Genomic DNA, 16,835 nt, shown 5'->3' on the forward strand with positions numbered 1-16,835 from the left:
TGCACTAAAAGGTCCTTAGTGCACATTGATGCAGTACTGTTTGAAACAGGACTATGTCAGCATGCACTAGGGAGGTTTTAGTGCATACCAGTGGGGCTCACACGGACAATTAGTGTGCACCAGTCTGTCATACACTAAGATTTACACCCTCGCTGGGGCTCGGTAATGCACAGTGTAGGTAAGTTTTTAGTGTCCAGTAGTTTACTGCACTTGGGAAGTAAATTAAGCTAAACTACCCAAGGGCACACTTAGTGCACAGTAAGAGTGTCCACATGGAGAATTAACGCAGACTAGCTAGTGCACTTTAAATTCACACACTAGCTTACTGCATACTAACTTCCCAGTGCAGATATGTCCTTCTCATGACCCCACACTTTTTCTGCCACCTACATGCAATATGTGCAAACTAGAGCTGGGGGAATAATTGCCAGGTTCACTGGCAATTCTGCAAAATCCCCTGCCCTCCAAAAATGTTTCAGGTAGAATCAAAAATGAAAATTTTCAGTGAAAAAAAAGTAAAAACAAACAAACATTTTGCTTCTAACAGAAAGTTTTGTCTCAATTTTGAACATTTTAAAATATTTTTGAATTTTTAAAATACAACTAAAGGAATTTTCCAAACAAAAATTTGTTTTGAACCAAAACATCAAAATGTTTTGTTTAGAAAATGAGGAAACATTTTTAGTGAGTTAGTTAGTTAGTTTTTGGTTGGGGCAGGATTTGTTTTTAATAAAAGAATTCAGCAAAATTAATACAAATTCTCAAAATGTTCAGTGTCACAGAATCTGCATTTTTTGCCAAAAAATGTCTCAGTCAAAAAATTTCGTTTAGCTCTAATTCCAAGACCAGTCAGTAAGTTGTCCCAGGATTGTAGAAGGCTCAAGGAAGATGTAGCAGTTTCACAGACTAAGCAAAATTAATAAAAATAGTTCTAAAATATTAATATTATCTGTTTTTAATATTTATTTGGATAAATATAATTAAAACAAAATGACCGTGGCCCTTTTAGCTCTGAACACATGTTAATGTTTCCCTCAGTGTAAACACATACTGCAAGTGCAGGAATAGAGAAAACACTATAGGTATATTCTTCTTCTCCTTTTCTGTGTACAGCACTCCTGTTGATATCAATGGTAATTGTGTCCAGAGATCAAGGAGAGAATAGATTTCTAATTTACTCCTAGGTTAGCTATAGTGGATGTCAAATAATTTGTGTATAAAGGGATGATATTTGCAGTACATCCTTTTTTGTTCTGCACTGCACTACTACTCTGGGAAGCCCTGAAATTTTGCTGTTTTGGTAATTTTTGTACAGAAGAAAAGAAACTATGAGCATCTGAACAAAATACAATGGACATAGCATTTTTGTGGTGAAACAGACTTGGGCATGTACAGAAGCAGTCTCAGGAATGTATCCGAATCCTACCAGAACTGCTATAGCTTTGGCCCTGAAATGCCAATGAATTCTAGAGGCAATGTACAAGCAGGTGCGTCTCCCATTCTGCTCCTAATGTACATTGAATCTAGTCCAAATTCACCTGCTTCCTTGCATTTGATACTTTATATAGCATCAAAGCAGAAACCTCAGTTTAAGCATTCTCTGAGTTTGGTTGCTTGTAGACTTGCTACCTGTAGGATCCCACTCCTGTTCCTTGCGTACAGTTAGTCCCTTACTGGAATTATAGGAAGTTCAGTTGCGGTAGATATAGAGATACAGTAGCTAAGCTTATGAGTAACACCATGACATGAGTAAGTTGTAGGTTGTCTTGATTAATTAGTTGCCAATAACCAGGGTTGAACTTAGGTGCAGGCCCTGGGTTGCCAGGCTTGGAGGGGATCAGGGGGCTCAGGGCACTGTTTTTGTTGTTAGCAACAAAAGGAAAAATAGAATATTTGAAGTAAAATGTTTCAGGTATTCTGTATGTGGATTCATTTTTCACTAAGCTCCTAGAATGTTCTGGACCTTTGTAGAATCTTGTGTCTTACGTGACAGGGAAAAATCATGCATACACATTGTGCACCAAAGTTGTAATATGGGCCACAAATGCAATAAAAAATAAGGTATTCAAAAGTTTAACCAATGGAGGTGGGTGGAGGGGGTGTCGAAGACACTCCTCAACAGGAGTGCCATTTGATCTAGGGCCAGCCCTGCTCTGCTTAGGATTTGCTCTGCAGAAATTTTTGCCTCCTCAACTCCAGTAGTAAAACACCGCAAAGGTAGGGTTATGTCTTTTCACAAATGAAATCCCATCGATCATCTCAGCAGATGGAAAAAGTGTATAGTGGACTCTACGAGAGCTGCACTGAACTATCTTCAGGACTCTAGAACGCTAGTGAGGAAGCCTTTCAGAGCTTGTGACATTACTGGCATGTCCTTGGCAGGTTTATGCTTATTATGAGCCAGAATGCTTGCACTCATTAGGCTGTGGATGAAGAAAATCCTCAAGAAAATGCCAACGAATTGTGCCACTGAGTTGGCAGAGAACTAAAACAGTTCCAAGCAAACAGAGCCAAGAGATCTGTTCAAAGGAAAGGTAGCATTTGGTTTGTGAGCACTGCATCACAATCTCATTCTGAATGTATCTCTTTTTTTCTGCTCTCCTCTTTGTGAGAGGCAAAAAAGAAACCCATGCTGATGCCTGGAGCAAGAACCCATGATAAAATTACTATTTTTCCCAACCATTTCCCATTGGACTGGGAAAAGAGGAAATAAGAGCGTGGGGATTCTGAGCCCCCCCAAAAAGCGTTAAAAACGCTCTATTGAAAATGCATCTAATTAACCAAGAGAAAAGCTTCAAAGGAGTAAAGAATTCCTCCTTTTAACAGAGCATTCAAAAATCTGAGATCAGTAAGGAGGAGAGAATGGGAGGGAGAGCTCGAACTACAGTTCTGAATGATCTGAGTGCACAGAATGGAACCCCAAACATCACTTTGAAATGTTGAGGGGTTCTTTTATTTTCCAAAGCGTGTGAGGGACTGAGAACATAATATAGTGACTAATATGTGATGCACCATTCCCCTCTGCTTCCTTGCTGAAACAGAATGACAAATATTCACAAAACCAGAGAATATTTTTATCTCCTGAGGCTTTAATAGCTGAAATATTTTCAGTCTTAGTTTTTTCCCCATTGACTTTAATGAAGATTATTCTTGGCTTTTACTTTTGCCATCTAGCAGATATGTCTACACTGCAAAAACAAACAAAACCCCGACAGCAAGTCTCACAGCCTGGGTCAACTGACTTGGGCTCAAGCGATGTAGCTAAAAATAGCAGTGTAGATGTTCAGTTTGGGGCTGGGACTCCGGTTGTGACACCATCCCGTCTCTGGGTTTCAGAGCTTGGGCTCTACCAAGGGGCATGTACAGAAATTTAAATTTTCTGTGCCCCCCCACTGAGGCCGCAGGGCCAGAGGAGCTCACTCTTCCTCACTTGCCACCCACCCCACCCCACCCCTACAGTGGCCCTAGGTCTGGGAGGAGTTCATTCTCCCTCCCTCCCCCAGCCTCCGCTACCTCTCACCTGACACACACACCCTGCAGCCCTGGGTCAGGAGGAGTTCTGTGCCTCCAATGATTTGGGGTGGGAAAGGGGAGCGGGCTGGCCTTGTGCATGCCCCTGGCTCCAGCTTTAGACTTTGTTCCCTGAAATATAGCATGGAAGCAGTTACTCAGCATTGCAAACTCTCCTGACTTCATAACAAGTCTCATGGTGTATGGTGTGTTTCTGAAGTCATGTGTTTATCTGAAAATCTGAACATCTATACTGCTATTTTTAGACCCTAAATGAGATCCGTGAGCCCATCATTTGACTCAGGTTCTGAGACTTGCTGCCATGTGTCTTTTTTTTTTTTTTTTGATAATGTAGTTGTGCCCTGCATGCCATGCAAGCCTGTGGTGAAAATTACGTTTGTTTTATTCGGCCGGGTTTTCCCCATATTCACCTACCTCAAAATCATACCACGTTTCTGATTACAGTCACTGAATAGTTTATTTATATGTTTTCATAAAGAGAAGCACTGTTTATCTTAAAATGCTCCTAATTATGTATCAATAAATAATAAGTAATGAATATTTACATTTAATATGCAAATCCATCGTTCCTCTTTTTAGGACATGATGTCATTGTTACCCTTCTGAAGCATTATAAAAGACCCCAGGATGACTCACCCTGTAATGAATACTCCCAACCTGGAGGAGGTACAGTTTGATAAACTAGTCACTTTATTTTATGAAGGGCCTGATCCAAAACCCATTGAAATCTATGATAATCTTTCACCTGCCGTCAATGATCTTTGGATCAGGCCCTATCTAGTATGGGAAATTTATATCTGAAGGTAATTTAATGGCATGAGCATCCCTGTTTTTCAGATGTTGTGCATCTTTGATTTGTGTCCAAACTTCACCTTTATCTTAAAATAGTGTTGTCACTTTATGTTACTAGATAGAGAGAAAAACAGCTATGAAACAAAAATCATTCCTTAATAATAATTACGCATACCTTTCTACATATTAATACCTTGTTTAGGCATTCTCTTTGTTTTGTCTTCCTTTGATGTCTGTTTGATTATTGTCATACGGTAAGTTTCTATATTCAATCCAATCCTTCATGTTTTTAGCGACCTAATTGCCCCATATCAAGGATTAATTACTCTTTTTGTTACAAAAATATTCCTCTCCGTTGCTGACTAAATAACAAGCGGCAAGAAGCAAATTTACTAATCTCAGCTGTGAGATGGCCTCACAAAAGTTTTATATTGTGTCAAGGAAAGTATATACAAAGATGAGACATGAAGCGTCCTTGCATAAATTCTGTGCATTTACAGCTCACCTATGGCATGAATTTGCTCCCGTTGAGTTAATGGAAAAATTCCCACTGATATCTGCAGGACTAATATTGGGCCCTGAAAGCTCAGATCGTCCAAGTGCAGTGTGCTCCAGTACAGGCATACTGTATTTCTGAAGAGTGTGTATCTTTGAAGGCTGAATTTGCACAAATCGTTGAATTTCAACTCCAGCAAGCTACTAACATATAAAGACACCGAAATTAAATCTGCTCAGAGCATCTAAATCCCGGATTTCTTCATCAGTTCATTTTTCTTTGACCTACATGTATGCTGTCTGGTGTGGATCACATTTTTAAAAGTTCAGCATCTGCAGAAAGGCCAAATTTAAAAAAGAACTCAGCTCCTATTTAGGCATCTAAACAAGAGGCCAGATTTTCAGTGCATGGTGAGTTGAACTCTTTTAAGAATCTGGCCAAGAAGTGTCACAAGAACATCTCTAGGGTGCAGTGTGTTTTGGAAATCTATCCCCAGTGGTCAATGCTGAGCACTTGTAAATATGACCCTGACTCTTTAGAAAATTCAGTCCATATATATGGCTGTATTAGGCCATATCTTCTGTGAATGTAAATCACTGTATCTCTATGGGCATCCAAAGAGCTATGCCAATACACCAGTTGAGGATCTGGCCCATGATGTACAGCCTATGTTTTTAAAAATACAAGTTCACAGTTCCATTAGGTTTTTTTAAATGATATTTTTTGCTCACACTTTCTCTACTCTTTAAGTAAAATTGCTTTACTTCTTTTATCAGGAAAGGTGTTTATACTGTCCTCAGAAAAGTCCATAAACTTCACTCTCTTCTTTGATTTCAGATGGTTCCTACGTGTCTGTTCCATCCCCTCTAGGGAAGATTAAAAGCATGACAAAAGGTATTTTAATGGCAGGGGGGAAAAAAACAAATTTTATATTCTGTTGCTAAAGGTGTTTATCATCCTGAATATACCGCACATGATTAGATTTACCTGCCTTTTTTATTTGGAAATGTAAAGAAAATGTGAATAAACAGGAGCTGTATTCCTATGGGAGCATTTTGGAAAGCAATTTACTTACCCTCAGTTATTGACTTTAATTCAAGCAGAGGTGCTCAGTACCTGGCAGGAACAGAGCCATACTCTTTAGATTTTAGGGTTTTTTGGTTTTTTTTTGTTGTTTTTTTTGTATACAGTGTTGTTGTAGTCATTTTGGTCCCAGGATATTAGAGAGAGCCAAGGTGGGTGAGGTAATATCTTTTATTGGACCAACCTCTGTTGATGAGAGAGACATGCTTTCAAGCTTACACAGAGCTGAAGAAGATCTCTGTATAAGCTCAAAAGCTTGTCTCTCTCACCAACAGAAGTTGGTCCAATAAAAGATATTACCTCACCCACCTTGTCTCTTTATTTTCTTTGAACTTTTAGATTTACAGATAAATCGACTTTTTTTTTTACGATTCAAACCAAAGTCTCTTGTTTTGAGAAAAAATATGTGACAGTGAATTGATACTAAAGAAATAAACATGAATATATGAATGCTGAGCTAACAAAACATTAGACTGAAATCATCTGGTAAGCATTTGGGATACTTTTGTGAGAAAGATGCTATCCAAAAATAAATGGTGTTTTATTGAAGCAGAAATAGCCAAAGAATTAAGCTGCATATTTATATTTAAAGGTATTTCATTTTTTTAGATCCTTTTGATTTTCCACTTCATATATTAGCTCTGGGTGTACTCAAGTGTTTATATTCTTTGCATGTAATCAGCATACATATTAAAATGTTCTGTTTAGAAATACTCTTATAAACTCATTCTGGTAGACCATATGGATCAACAATTTAGGGATGTTTGGTGTGTGAATTCAATTGCACATCAGAGTTCAGATTCCAACAGCCATTGAACAGTAGATCAGATCACGAATAAAAACCATAGCTCTTGTAGTGAGTGCTAGATACACAGAATAGGGAACTAATTCCTTATATAAAGGATTTTATGCAACAATCACATGATCCGGACAGAATATGCTTATGGGAAAGTGTTCATCAGTGATAAGGCTTTAGAGCCAAGAAACCCTAAGGCAGCTATAACGTTGCAAATCCTTGTTTATTATTGGGGTTTAACATGGGTATTGAAACAAAAAGAAATGGGATTACCAGTCAACCAATTTATGGTAGGAAAATCAGCTGCTACTGTGTAATGTTTTTATCAGTTTAAGTGCTTTTATTTTCCCCCCACATTTTACAAAAAGGATAACAATTTTCTTTTGCAGAAAAGGCAGATGTTCTCCTCCTCCGTGCTGGCTTGCCATCACATTTCCATCTTCAGCTCTCTGAAATAGAGTTCCATGAGATTATTGGCTCAGGTACCAGAAAGTAGAATGCATCCTTCTTAAAAGTTTGATGCACACGGAAAATATCTTTGTATTTATTTATTTTTTAATCATTTTAGGGTCTTTTGGAAAAGTGTATAAGGGAAAATGCAGAAATAAAATAGTAGCAATCAAACGGTAAGTTTGCAAAAACATTTCTATTTTGCTTAGTTAGTACCCTAATTAAGAGTACAAAAAAAGCATATCACATAATTTTCATGCTACCTTTCACTTACTTTTAAATTTCTCTTCATGTCACTTATTAGCTACAGAGCCAATACATACTGTTCCAAATCAGATGTGGATATGTTTTGCCGTGAAGTTTCTATCCTCTGCCGACTCAATCATCCTTGCGTGATCCAGTTTGTTGGTGCTTGCTTAGATGACCCAAGTCAATTTGCTATAGTCACTCAATATATTTCTGGAGGATCACTCTTTTCTCTGCTGCATGAACAGAAGAGGTATTCGATTAACTTATTGTATAACCCTATGCTAAATAATTCTGGAGACTATAAGAATTCCACTGGTGCAAATATTTATTATTCATTTCAGTTAGAGGACTGTACCAAATCATTGTTTTAATCCAGACTATTTAGTATATGAAGTAAACAAGCAATTAATCTCAGAACTATTAGCTAGTTATTTTTGTTTTACTTGGGAGATTTTGTATTCAAATAACATTAAACCAACTAAAACAGTAGTTCTGAGTTGCAGATGACACAACTGTCATTCTTATGAGCTCTTCAAAATGTTGCAAGTAAATGTGTCTTATATCTGTCCATTTTGACCAGTACTATATGTGTTTTTAAATCTAGGAATCTTGACTTGCAGTCTAAATTAATCATTGCCGTAGATGTAGCCAAAGGTATGGAGTATCTTCATAATCTTACACAACCAATCATACATCGGGATTTGAACAGGTATGTTTCTCTCCTTGTACCTCAAATTCAGTGGAGGATGTCATCCTAAAATACAGTATTCTGCAATCTGATCTGCACAGCCCGACTCTTGTACCTGTGCAGAATCTCACTGAAATCCGTGGGGCTCTGACCAGGCAACTGGGTCCACCTGTGTGGATCAGATTGAGGCCTGGGACCTGAGTGTGACAGCGTTACTGAATGCTTTTACACATTTATTTTTAATTATTTATTTGATACATCTTATTTATCTTTCATACTAATAACTATTGCACAGCAAAGTATCCTATTCTTAAACGATTTATATGCATCCAGTATGAATAAAATTAACATGGGAAATACATATCTGTTGTGTAATTTACACTAAGTTGCACCCCTTAATATACTTGACATTCAGTGAAGTCGTCAGCTGGTATATACATACAAAGTGACAGGAGAGGCTCAAGTTTGAAAGAGCTGGATATGCAAATTCATGTATGTAAATGTTGGAGCAGTTTTGAAAACTGTCAACTGCCCATCACACTCTTGGCATATGTTTCATACATAACCACTGCTCATGGTGATGTCTGTTGAATTCTGAAGGCAATCCTTCCAAAAGGATGCAACTGTTCAACAGCTACATTCTCTCCAGTGTACAGTCCTGGTCTTTTAAAGTTTATCCTTGCTTGAAGGAAGGAAATGATTTTTATACAGGAACTTGCTGTTAAGTCAATGGAATTCACCCTGTAAGACAACAAATCCCCTGCAGGAAGAATTGGAAAGGGCTAGGACCTTATTAAGCACAAAAAGGATTTTCTCCAATATCAGCCATATATACCTTCTTTTCTCCTCTCCTGTTACTAAATAAGCATTTTCGGTCAATGAAACCACAGTGTTCATTTTGTTTGTGTTCCCCGATGACCCACTTCCAATATTCCAGCCCAGTGCCGATGTAATAAAGAACTGTGTTCCACACACATCTCTTTTCTGTAAGATCTTTTGATCCTGGCTCAAGCTTTCATGTTCTACTGTAACTGGTAGCTGCACTAAAGGCTTCCAATGCCGGTAGTTCTTTCTCTGGGGGATGGAACTGGATTTTTCTCCTCTTGCTTTGTGAAGAAATAAAAGCGTTCGTTGTATTGTCTCCCAAGCCAGTCCTCTAGTGCCAACATCAGATGAGACTGAGACAGCAGTAGCTTTTCTGGATGTTGTCAGTGCTGGCATCAAGAGAATTAACTGTCTGACTTTAACATTTGAAAGCATCTGTAATATTTTCTTGCTTCTAGCAGTACTTAAGCTGAGATCATTCAAATATAATATTTATTCCTTTTGGCTCTTTTAAGTTCTGACTTTATTCGTACATCTATTTTGGATGGTAACATATGAAATCCAACAAAGAAATAGGCCCAAATCCCCAGGAGCTGTTCTAAGTTGTTCTGGCATATAATAGCTCCTAACAAGCCACTCCACCAACTAGGATTGCTGGAGTGCATTGTACTCGGGCCCTCGTTTGGCTACCCTTCCATGATATGCTTCCACCTTACCCTAGAATGCCCACTAGGCCCTGGCAGGGATGGAGAGACGGAGTAGCTATGGTGGATACACCCCAGCTGATGATTCTCCTGCCCTAGGGAAACCTTTAGCTGCTGCCTTGCAGTAGCTGTAAGTCTACTTTATGCCACCACAATTGTGCAAAGGAGACATAGGAGGAATCAAAAATTTAGAATATGGATAATAATTTCCACACAAAGTATATGCACAGTATCTACAAATAATTCAAGCCAATGCAACCATTTCATCATTGAAAGATGGTAGGAGATGCAAGCCCAGTGACCTCAGTCAGTGAAATGAGGGGAAATTTTCAAAGGCATAAATGGGAGTTAGGTGCCCATTGACTTTCAATGGAAGTCAGAAGTCTAACTGCCCTTTTTGCCTACCCAGTCCCCACACCCTCACCTCTCAAGTTTGGTCCTTTTAAAAGTAACATAACTTCGTAACATTGCCAACTCTCATGATTTTATCGCAAGTCTCACAAATACATTGTCTGGAATTTTGTTTAAAGCCCCAGCTCCTAGAGTCATGTTATTATATGAGAATCTCACCTTTCATTTAAAAATAATGTAATTTCTAGTCTTCATGGTGGTGGAGAAAAGCATGATATGAACCCTAAAGTCTCAAAAACCAGAAAACAAATGAAGAACACCCAAATTATTTTAAAACTCTCATATTTAAGCCAATCTCATGGAGCCTGATTTATAATTTTTAGGATGGCAGTACTGCCATAAATTCTGCCTTATACTTTATCTTAAATTATCAGCTTGGCTTAATTAATCCACCTACCAAATGTCTAAGTGCATCTATCTATACATGCAAAAACCTGTATTAAGATGTAGAAGTGGATACCTAGGCACCAGCTGCCTGATTGCATGTACAAATACTTGATTTGAATGTGCATATTTGGGGATTTCCATATACAGAGAGACCAATCTACAATGTTGATCGGCATATCAATGGAGGCCAGCTGAAAATGTGAGCCTACTGTGCAACTTTTTTACTAAAGTGCTGAGCAGGAACAGTGGTATCATGAAAACCAAACTCTGAGCATAAGTCGGACGCCTGTCTATTGCATTCTGTACTAATTGCTGCTCATTTATCAAACAAGTTGGAATGCTTGTCAATAAAGATTTGCACTAACCAGTTCTGTACAATGCAACGGAACTGATCTCTGCACCTCAAAGAGAAAGAAAAGAATGAACTGTGGAAATGTTTACCATAATGCAAAGAGCCATATGTTTCCATGTGAGCTGTTAGAGGAAGTCCCTATGGCTTACTACTCATTTGCTTTTTCTCTCTCCCACTTTCTCGCTTGTAAACTCTAAAGTCTTCCATTCTTAAATCCTCGCTGTGTCAAATATAAACTGTAGATGCAACCCTGACCCCTGTGGTATCACCATTCCATTTCTCCATCTTGAAAAAGTCCCAGGATTAGCCATTTTGTAAGCCAATCAGGCATATTTCCTACTAATCAATGACTTCTCACCTTACACATTACCCTTCAGTGTGGAAATTGGGAGACGGCATTCTTTTAAAAAGAAATCATGTGACGTCCATTTCACTGCACTTTCATCTACCCTGACAGAAGCATCCTCAGAGAATTGCAGCAAGTCACTGAGGCATGATATTCCTTTCTTGAAACTCTGTCGGCTACTCTTAACCAGACTGTGCTTTTAGTACAGTAAATGTTGCACCTCTTGATCCTCTAAAACATTTCCAAATGTTTTCTCTACAACTGGCAGTGAACTACCTGGCCTCTAATTTCCCGGTGTGTTACTGTCCCTTTACATTGTTCTTTTCCAGTGTTCGGGGATATGCCCTGAATTAAGTTAGCTTTTGGAAATGTCAGCTATGGCTTCTTCAGTTTCTGTCTTCCACTCTCACTATTTCTCTTGTGTACACTGCGCTCACTAGTCCTGATACCTTGACAAGTTTAAGAGTTTTAATAATACAGCTGAATGATATCCTGGAAACCTAAGTCATCAGTTTCTGTCCTTGTTGATCTGATTTTTGATTTAGGTAAATATCCTTGTCCCTTGTCATGGAAAGACAGATACCAACAATTGTTTATTCCCTTACATGTACACAAAATGCATTGCCACACCCTCAGAGGAAATGGTTATTCCTTTGTTCCACATCCCCCCTCTCCTCATAGTCTTCCTCCTGCACTCATATTCCCTTACGCCTCCCTAGTCTCTCTCCCATAGCCCTCATTCCTCTGTCACTCTTTGTTCTCCCTGCTGCACTCTATATTTCCATCTCCCACTCATCTGCTCGTACACCTCACATTGCCTTCCACTTCCTTGGTCTCTCTCCTCCCCACTCCCCATATTCTCTTGTCCCTCCTGTGAGTCTCCCTCCTATATTCCACATACTTCTGTCCCCTCATGGTCTCCTGTCCAGTTTTGCAACTGGAGGGCACAGAGGGGCGGCCATGTTCTCTAAGGGAAACACAACTGTTGCCCCTTTGGTTCCTGTTTATAATGAACCAAACCAAAACCCACATATACCTGAACAGTGAGGTAATTCAGATCCAGATCCAAACTTTACAACTAAGGCTCATCTCTAGTCACAAGAGAGAGTTTCAAAGATTGTTCCACATTGGATTATCCTAAATGTTTTCCAAAACTGTCATCTCACAAAAAGGCCATAGATCATATAATTGCCATGCTGGACTCTCTATCAAGACACTTGCCAAAAGGTGACATTTTGTTTTCATATTAATGATGTGAAAGGCATGTTTGCAGCTTTTTGGTGGTGCCACGCCACTGCTAGAATAGCTTGAACTTTGAAACTTTTACTTTCAGAAACTTGTGTCCCATTCCCCAGCATGAATCCCATTCAGCCCAGGGATAGAATGACTGGGTGAAAGTCCAGGGAAAGTCCCTGGTTATAGATGAAGAAAAGCACCAAAGGTACAATCGTGGCTCCATTTAAGTCAATGGAAATTTTGCCACTGCATTCAGTGCAGCCAGGATTTCACCCCAAATTTGTTCATCAGTTATAATCATCTTTGTAACATTCAGAAATCAAATGTGTCTCAGATAATAAATTAAATGAGACTGCAGCATGAGGTGAGGGAAGCTAAGGATAAAATGCCTCTCTCATACTCAGTATCCTAGATTAGAGGTTGTCTGCTCTGTACCATTAATAGAATAATTTGGATCTTTGATTTTGCTTTTCCAATTAAAGTTCGAAGTTTTGATGGTTACCAGCACTGATGATGAACTCCACCTTAGTGCCAGATTGACCAAATATTACTTTCATGAGGGAGCTCATGTAAGATGATTAAAGCACTTTAATCAAAACCCAGACACTTTCAGTATCAGTTTCATTTAAACCATAACAGCTGACCATGTTAGGACCTGTCTTTTTAGCGACTAAGCTTCATTTGATGGCTTTAACTATCTATAAAAGGTTTCTAAGATCTGGTTTGGTGATACAGATGAAAGAGTGGATGGCAGCTAGGCGGTAATGAGGATGGTGTCTGCAACTCTTTTTGTTATAAAAATCCCCTTATGAAATCTTAAAATAGCATTGCCTTTCATTAAATCTTCAGTGTATTAAGGGTAGAAGGATCTTTTAGTGACCTTATGCTATGGGAAAGGAACACACATTTAACAGGCTTTGCCTGTCTTTTGCTCTGAAAGATGCTCTTGAATCTGGCAATCCAGCACAACTACTGGATTTTGTAAGGACAGGATTGATTACCTGTTTCTACTAATTCTTTTTCTGACTTCTTTCAATCTGCCCATGAAAGAATGAAAAAGGTATTCTTGGTCTTGCCATCTCGAGCTGCATGCAGCCTTAACATCAGACAATTTAGTCCTGATTCCTCTGAACTCTTTATTAACCTTCTCTTGGCTCGACTGAAGTTTCTTCTCTTGTATTTCTGAGTCTGAGGCTTAAGGGTTCCTTTCTCTCCCCCTGCACTTTTCAAAGTTCTGACTGCCATTGAGGTAATAATAGCATTTGTGAGCTCTCTAGTCTGAGCTCTGTTTCTATGGGCTATATCCTTTATTCTTTAAAGTAGAAAAATTAGTGCATGTAGTGCTGATGGAAGGTGACAGATTGATACCTCTAGAGCAAACTCTTCTGTTTTTCCAGAGAATGTGTTCAGCACAGGTGACAAGACAGATTATCCAATATTGTCTTGTCAAGGTGCTTTAACTTTAAATTGAGGGACTGCATCTGGGGGGGAATCTGAGGATCATACTGTCTCTATGTCTGTTGAACCTCTCTGCAAAAACTGTTATATGGCTTCCACACAGCACCAGTTCTTGTGCTGCTTTTGTTCAAGGCATATCTGTCCACTATGATCTACTGACCAAGGCTAGATTTGAATCAGGAACTTGGAGGAGTCTGTAGTTCCATACTGCTATTTTTTGCTTATATTACTACCAGCATACACTGTTCTTGAGTGTGTCTGGCTTAGTTTTGCATTTGATTAATATTTTCATTTGACATCTCCTGGGGTCTCAGAATGATTCTACTTGTCATACTCAAATCACTTACATATTCTGATGGAAAGTATATATGGGAGTTGAAATCAGATTCATTAGAAACTGGAATAATCATGGTAACATTGTATGAACCCATTACATTTTTATGATTAAATTTATCATCCTGTGGTTTTTGGCTTATATGATGCTAGAAATCCTGAAGACAGTGATTTGTGGAAGTCCTGGTTGGGGGAGTTTAAATTTTATCTGTCTTGAAAACTATTATCTGGCAAGAATTTGTGCTCCTCACTTGACTGTTCTCTCTTGTATCCACAGCTCAAGTATGAGCTTGTTATGCTTTTTTGTGGAGACCATCGATATTACTTTCATTTTCCTTTTATCATGTACTGGTGCCAACTAGTTCATTTCTTTCTTTTCAAATACTTTTCACTCCCCTAAATCTAAGTGGATCAGTCACCATCTTGATAAATATCATATGAGCATTACTGTGTCCACATGCATACCTCTTTATGTTCTAATTTGCTCTGCCTTTCACAAGCCCAGTGCCATGAATGTGCAATACAGTAGCTGGCACATGAAAACTTTCTAAACCCTTTGATCTTCACAGTTTCTTGAAGCTTTTGACATTTACAATATAATTTTTCTGAATCTTTAGCCATATTCACAGCTTCAGTTTCCAAATCCTCATAGCAATTATAGTTCTAATTTCCAGAAGCCTTGCCGTTTGTGTATTTGTTGCATGCAACCGTCTGTTTTTGTGCTTCCTCTTGCATGTTCTTTGCTTCAAATTAAATCAATTGTAATAGCTTTCCTAAGTCAGTACATCAATTTTCATTAGTTTCTGTAGATGCTTTTATTCCTAAATGACATTTTTGCAAAAGGCAAAATCCATTTTAGCTGTATGGCCATGATCTACAATTTTGCACTGCATCTTAGATACAGTACATTGCTTTAACTAGCAAGTTTTTAGGTGCATTTTCTCTGTGTATGTTATTTCAGTTTGCTCCAAATTTTCCAGAAGTCTTAAATGTATGTAACCCTGACAACATTCCATTTTTTCATTTATTTTTAAAGGTTTCGACCCTCAATAACTTCTCAATAGATGCAGGCATTTCCACATTTCGCTACAGAGTATTAAAATATTAGAACACATTGTTTGTATCCGACTAGACTCTGTTTAACTGAATTGAGCGCTGAATGCACAATGCTGGATATGTTCTTCCTCTCTCTCCCTATCACTTTTCAGCTTTGGTAGATGCTAACATTTATGGCAGATGACTTGTCCTTGCAGCAATACACATTTGCATTCTGTGACAGTATCGGAGTAAACCTTCTCTTTTTCCAATTCACTAATGTCAATTCCTTTCATTTTATTTCAATTGCTTTTGATATCTTAGATGAGATTTCTTTGCAAGTGGTTATTGCATCTCTTTTATGACTTAAAAATGGCAAACTTTCCTTTCATAATTAGAAAGGTGCCATTTCACACTTTCTTTGCATATCTCTTGAATATTTTTTTCCCTCTTCGCATTCAGCCTCTGAATTAGACAAGTTTCTTGATCCTGTTCTGAAGGTACAGAGACATGCTGGAGTACATATCTTATATACAACAGAAGTGCAGGTTTACATTCTGTATGCTTCATTTTATTTCATCCCTGAAATAGTTTCGTTATCCATATGGCTGTGTGAGTTTGTGGTCATGCCACTGTAGCTAAGACCATTGCCAGTTAGCCAAGGGCACACGCCACATGTCCAGGTGATAGATATTTAAAATATTTATTAAATTAAATATTTAATTAAATATTTAAAATAATCAGTTTACCTCCTGCATTAGCCAGGTGTATCCTTGATCAAGGAAAATGTTGACAAAGGGAGTTGGAGGTAGTATGAAAAGGTTAGTGAACAGCTAGATATACATTCAACGGTGGTAACAAGTTATTCAGTACATACGTACAGTGTCACAGGAACAATACTGTAGTCATGGTTTAGAAGTCACTTCATTGTAAATCCATACTTCCAGTCAATTATAACTTTCTCAAGAAATTATTATTTGAGCTGAAATTTCTCGTGCTGGTTCTTATACCAGAAGAACATTTTAAAATGACAGTTTTATAAAATTCCATTGAGCTGTAGAGCTCCGTTTGTATTACTCAAATGTTGGGGAGGGGGGGAAGTATTATTTGGAGTTAAGACATTTTTCAGATGCTTTTTTCTTCTTCTCCTTCTATTTCCCCCCTCCCCCCATTAGTAAATAACTTGAAGATGGTTTTGTTTTAAAGTGTGGTTCTACTTTGAAGAAGAACTCTAAAAATTATTATATAGTGTGTGTTAGTTGAAGTCATGGGAGCTGGAAGCTTGGGAAAAATACAGCTATAATAGTCCAAATATGCTTGATGATACCTGGCTATAAAACTAAATCTGAATCAAACGTTCAGGGCACCGTTCGCACCCACCCACCCACAGGGTACAAGTAACTCTTTTGGGCTTTAATGGGAGTTACATGCAACCTGTAGGAAAGGAGGGTCGGGACCCCATAGATGTTGGGATCTAGAGTGAAATCCTGGCCCCATTTAATTTAATGGAGCCAGAATTCAACCCTTGGAACTTAATTTCAGTTCATCGTAAAGAAAGTGAACCTGCTATGCCTCTCACTCATTGTGCTGTAAATCAGGAGTTTCACTATGCCAAAAACTGTATACATGGGAGCAGAATCAGGACTGGTGACCATTTTCCATA

The 16,835-nt window shown here is 38.4% G+C and overlaps 1 protein-coding gene across 2 annotated transcripts in view; it reads left to right on the forward strand.

Annotated features, from left to right (window-relative positions):
• Positions 1-16,835, forward strand: part of TNNI3K (TNNI3 interacting kinase) — a 129,376-nt gene that overhangs the window by 45,176 nt on the left and 67,365 nt on the right. For both annotated transcript variants that reach the window (XM_067563383.1, XM_067563384.1), the window contains exons 12-17: positions 4,111-4,197; positions 5,657-5,713; positions 7,088-7,180; positions 7,267-7,324; positions 7,453-7,647; positions 8,002-8,106. In XM_067563383.1, coding sequence (XP_067419484.1) covers positions 4,111-4,197; positions 5,657-5,713; positions 7,088-7,180; positions 7,267-7,324; positions 7,453-7,647; positions 8,002-8,106 — 595 coding nt within the window. The remainder of the gene's footprint in view (positions 1-4,110; positions 4,198-5,656; positions 5,714-7,087; positions 7,181-7,266; positions 7,325-7,452; positions 7,648-8,001; positions 8,107-16,835) is intronic.

Source organism: Emydura macquarii, unplaced genomic scaffold (genome assembly GCF_026122565.2).
Source record: "Emydura macquarii macquarii isolate MOO-44397 ecotype Brisbane River unplaced genomic scaffold, CSIRO-AGI_Emac_v2 contig_2481, whole genome shotgun sequence".
Classification (NCBI taxonomy): Eukaryota; Metazoa; Chordata; order Testudines; family Chelidae; genus Emydura; species Emydura macquarii.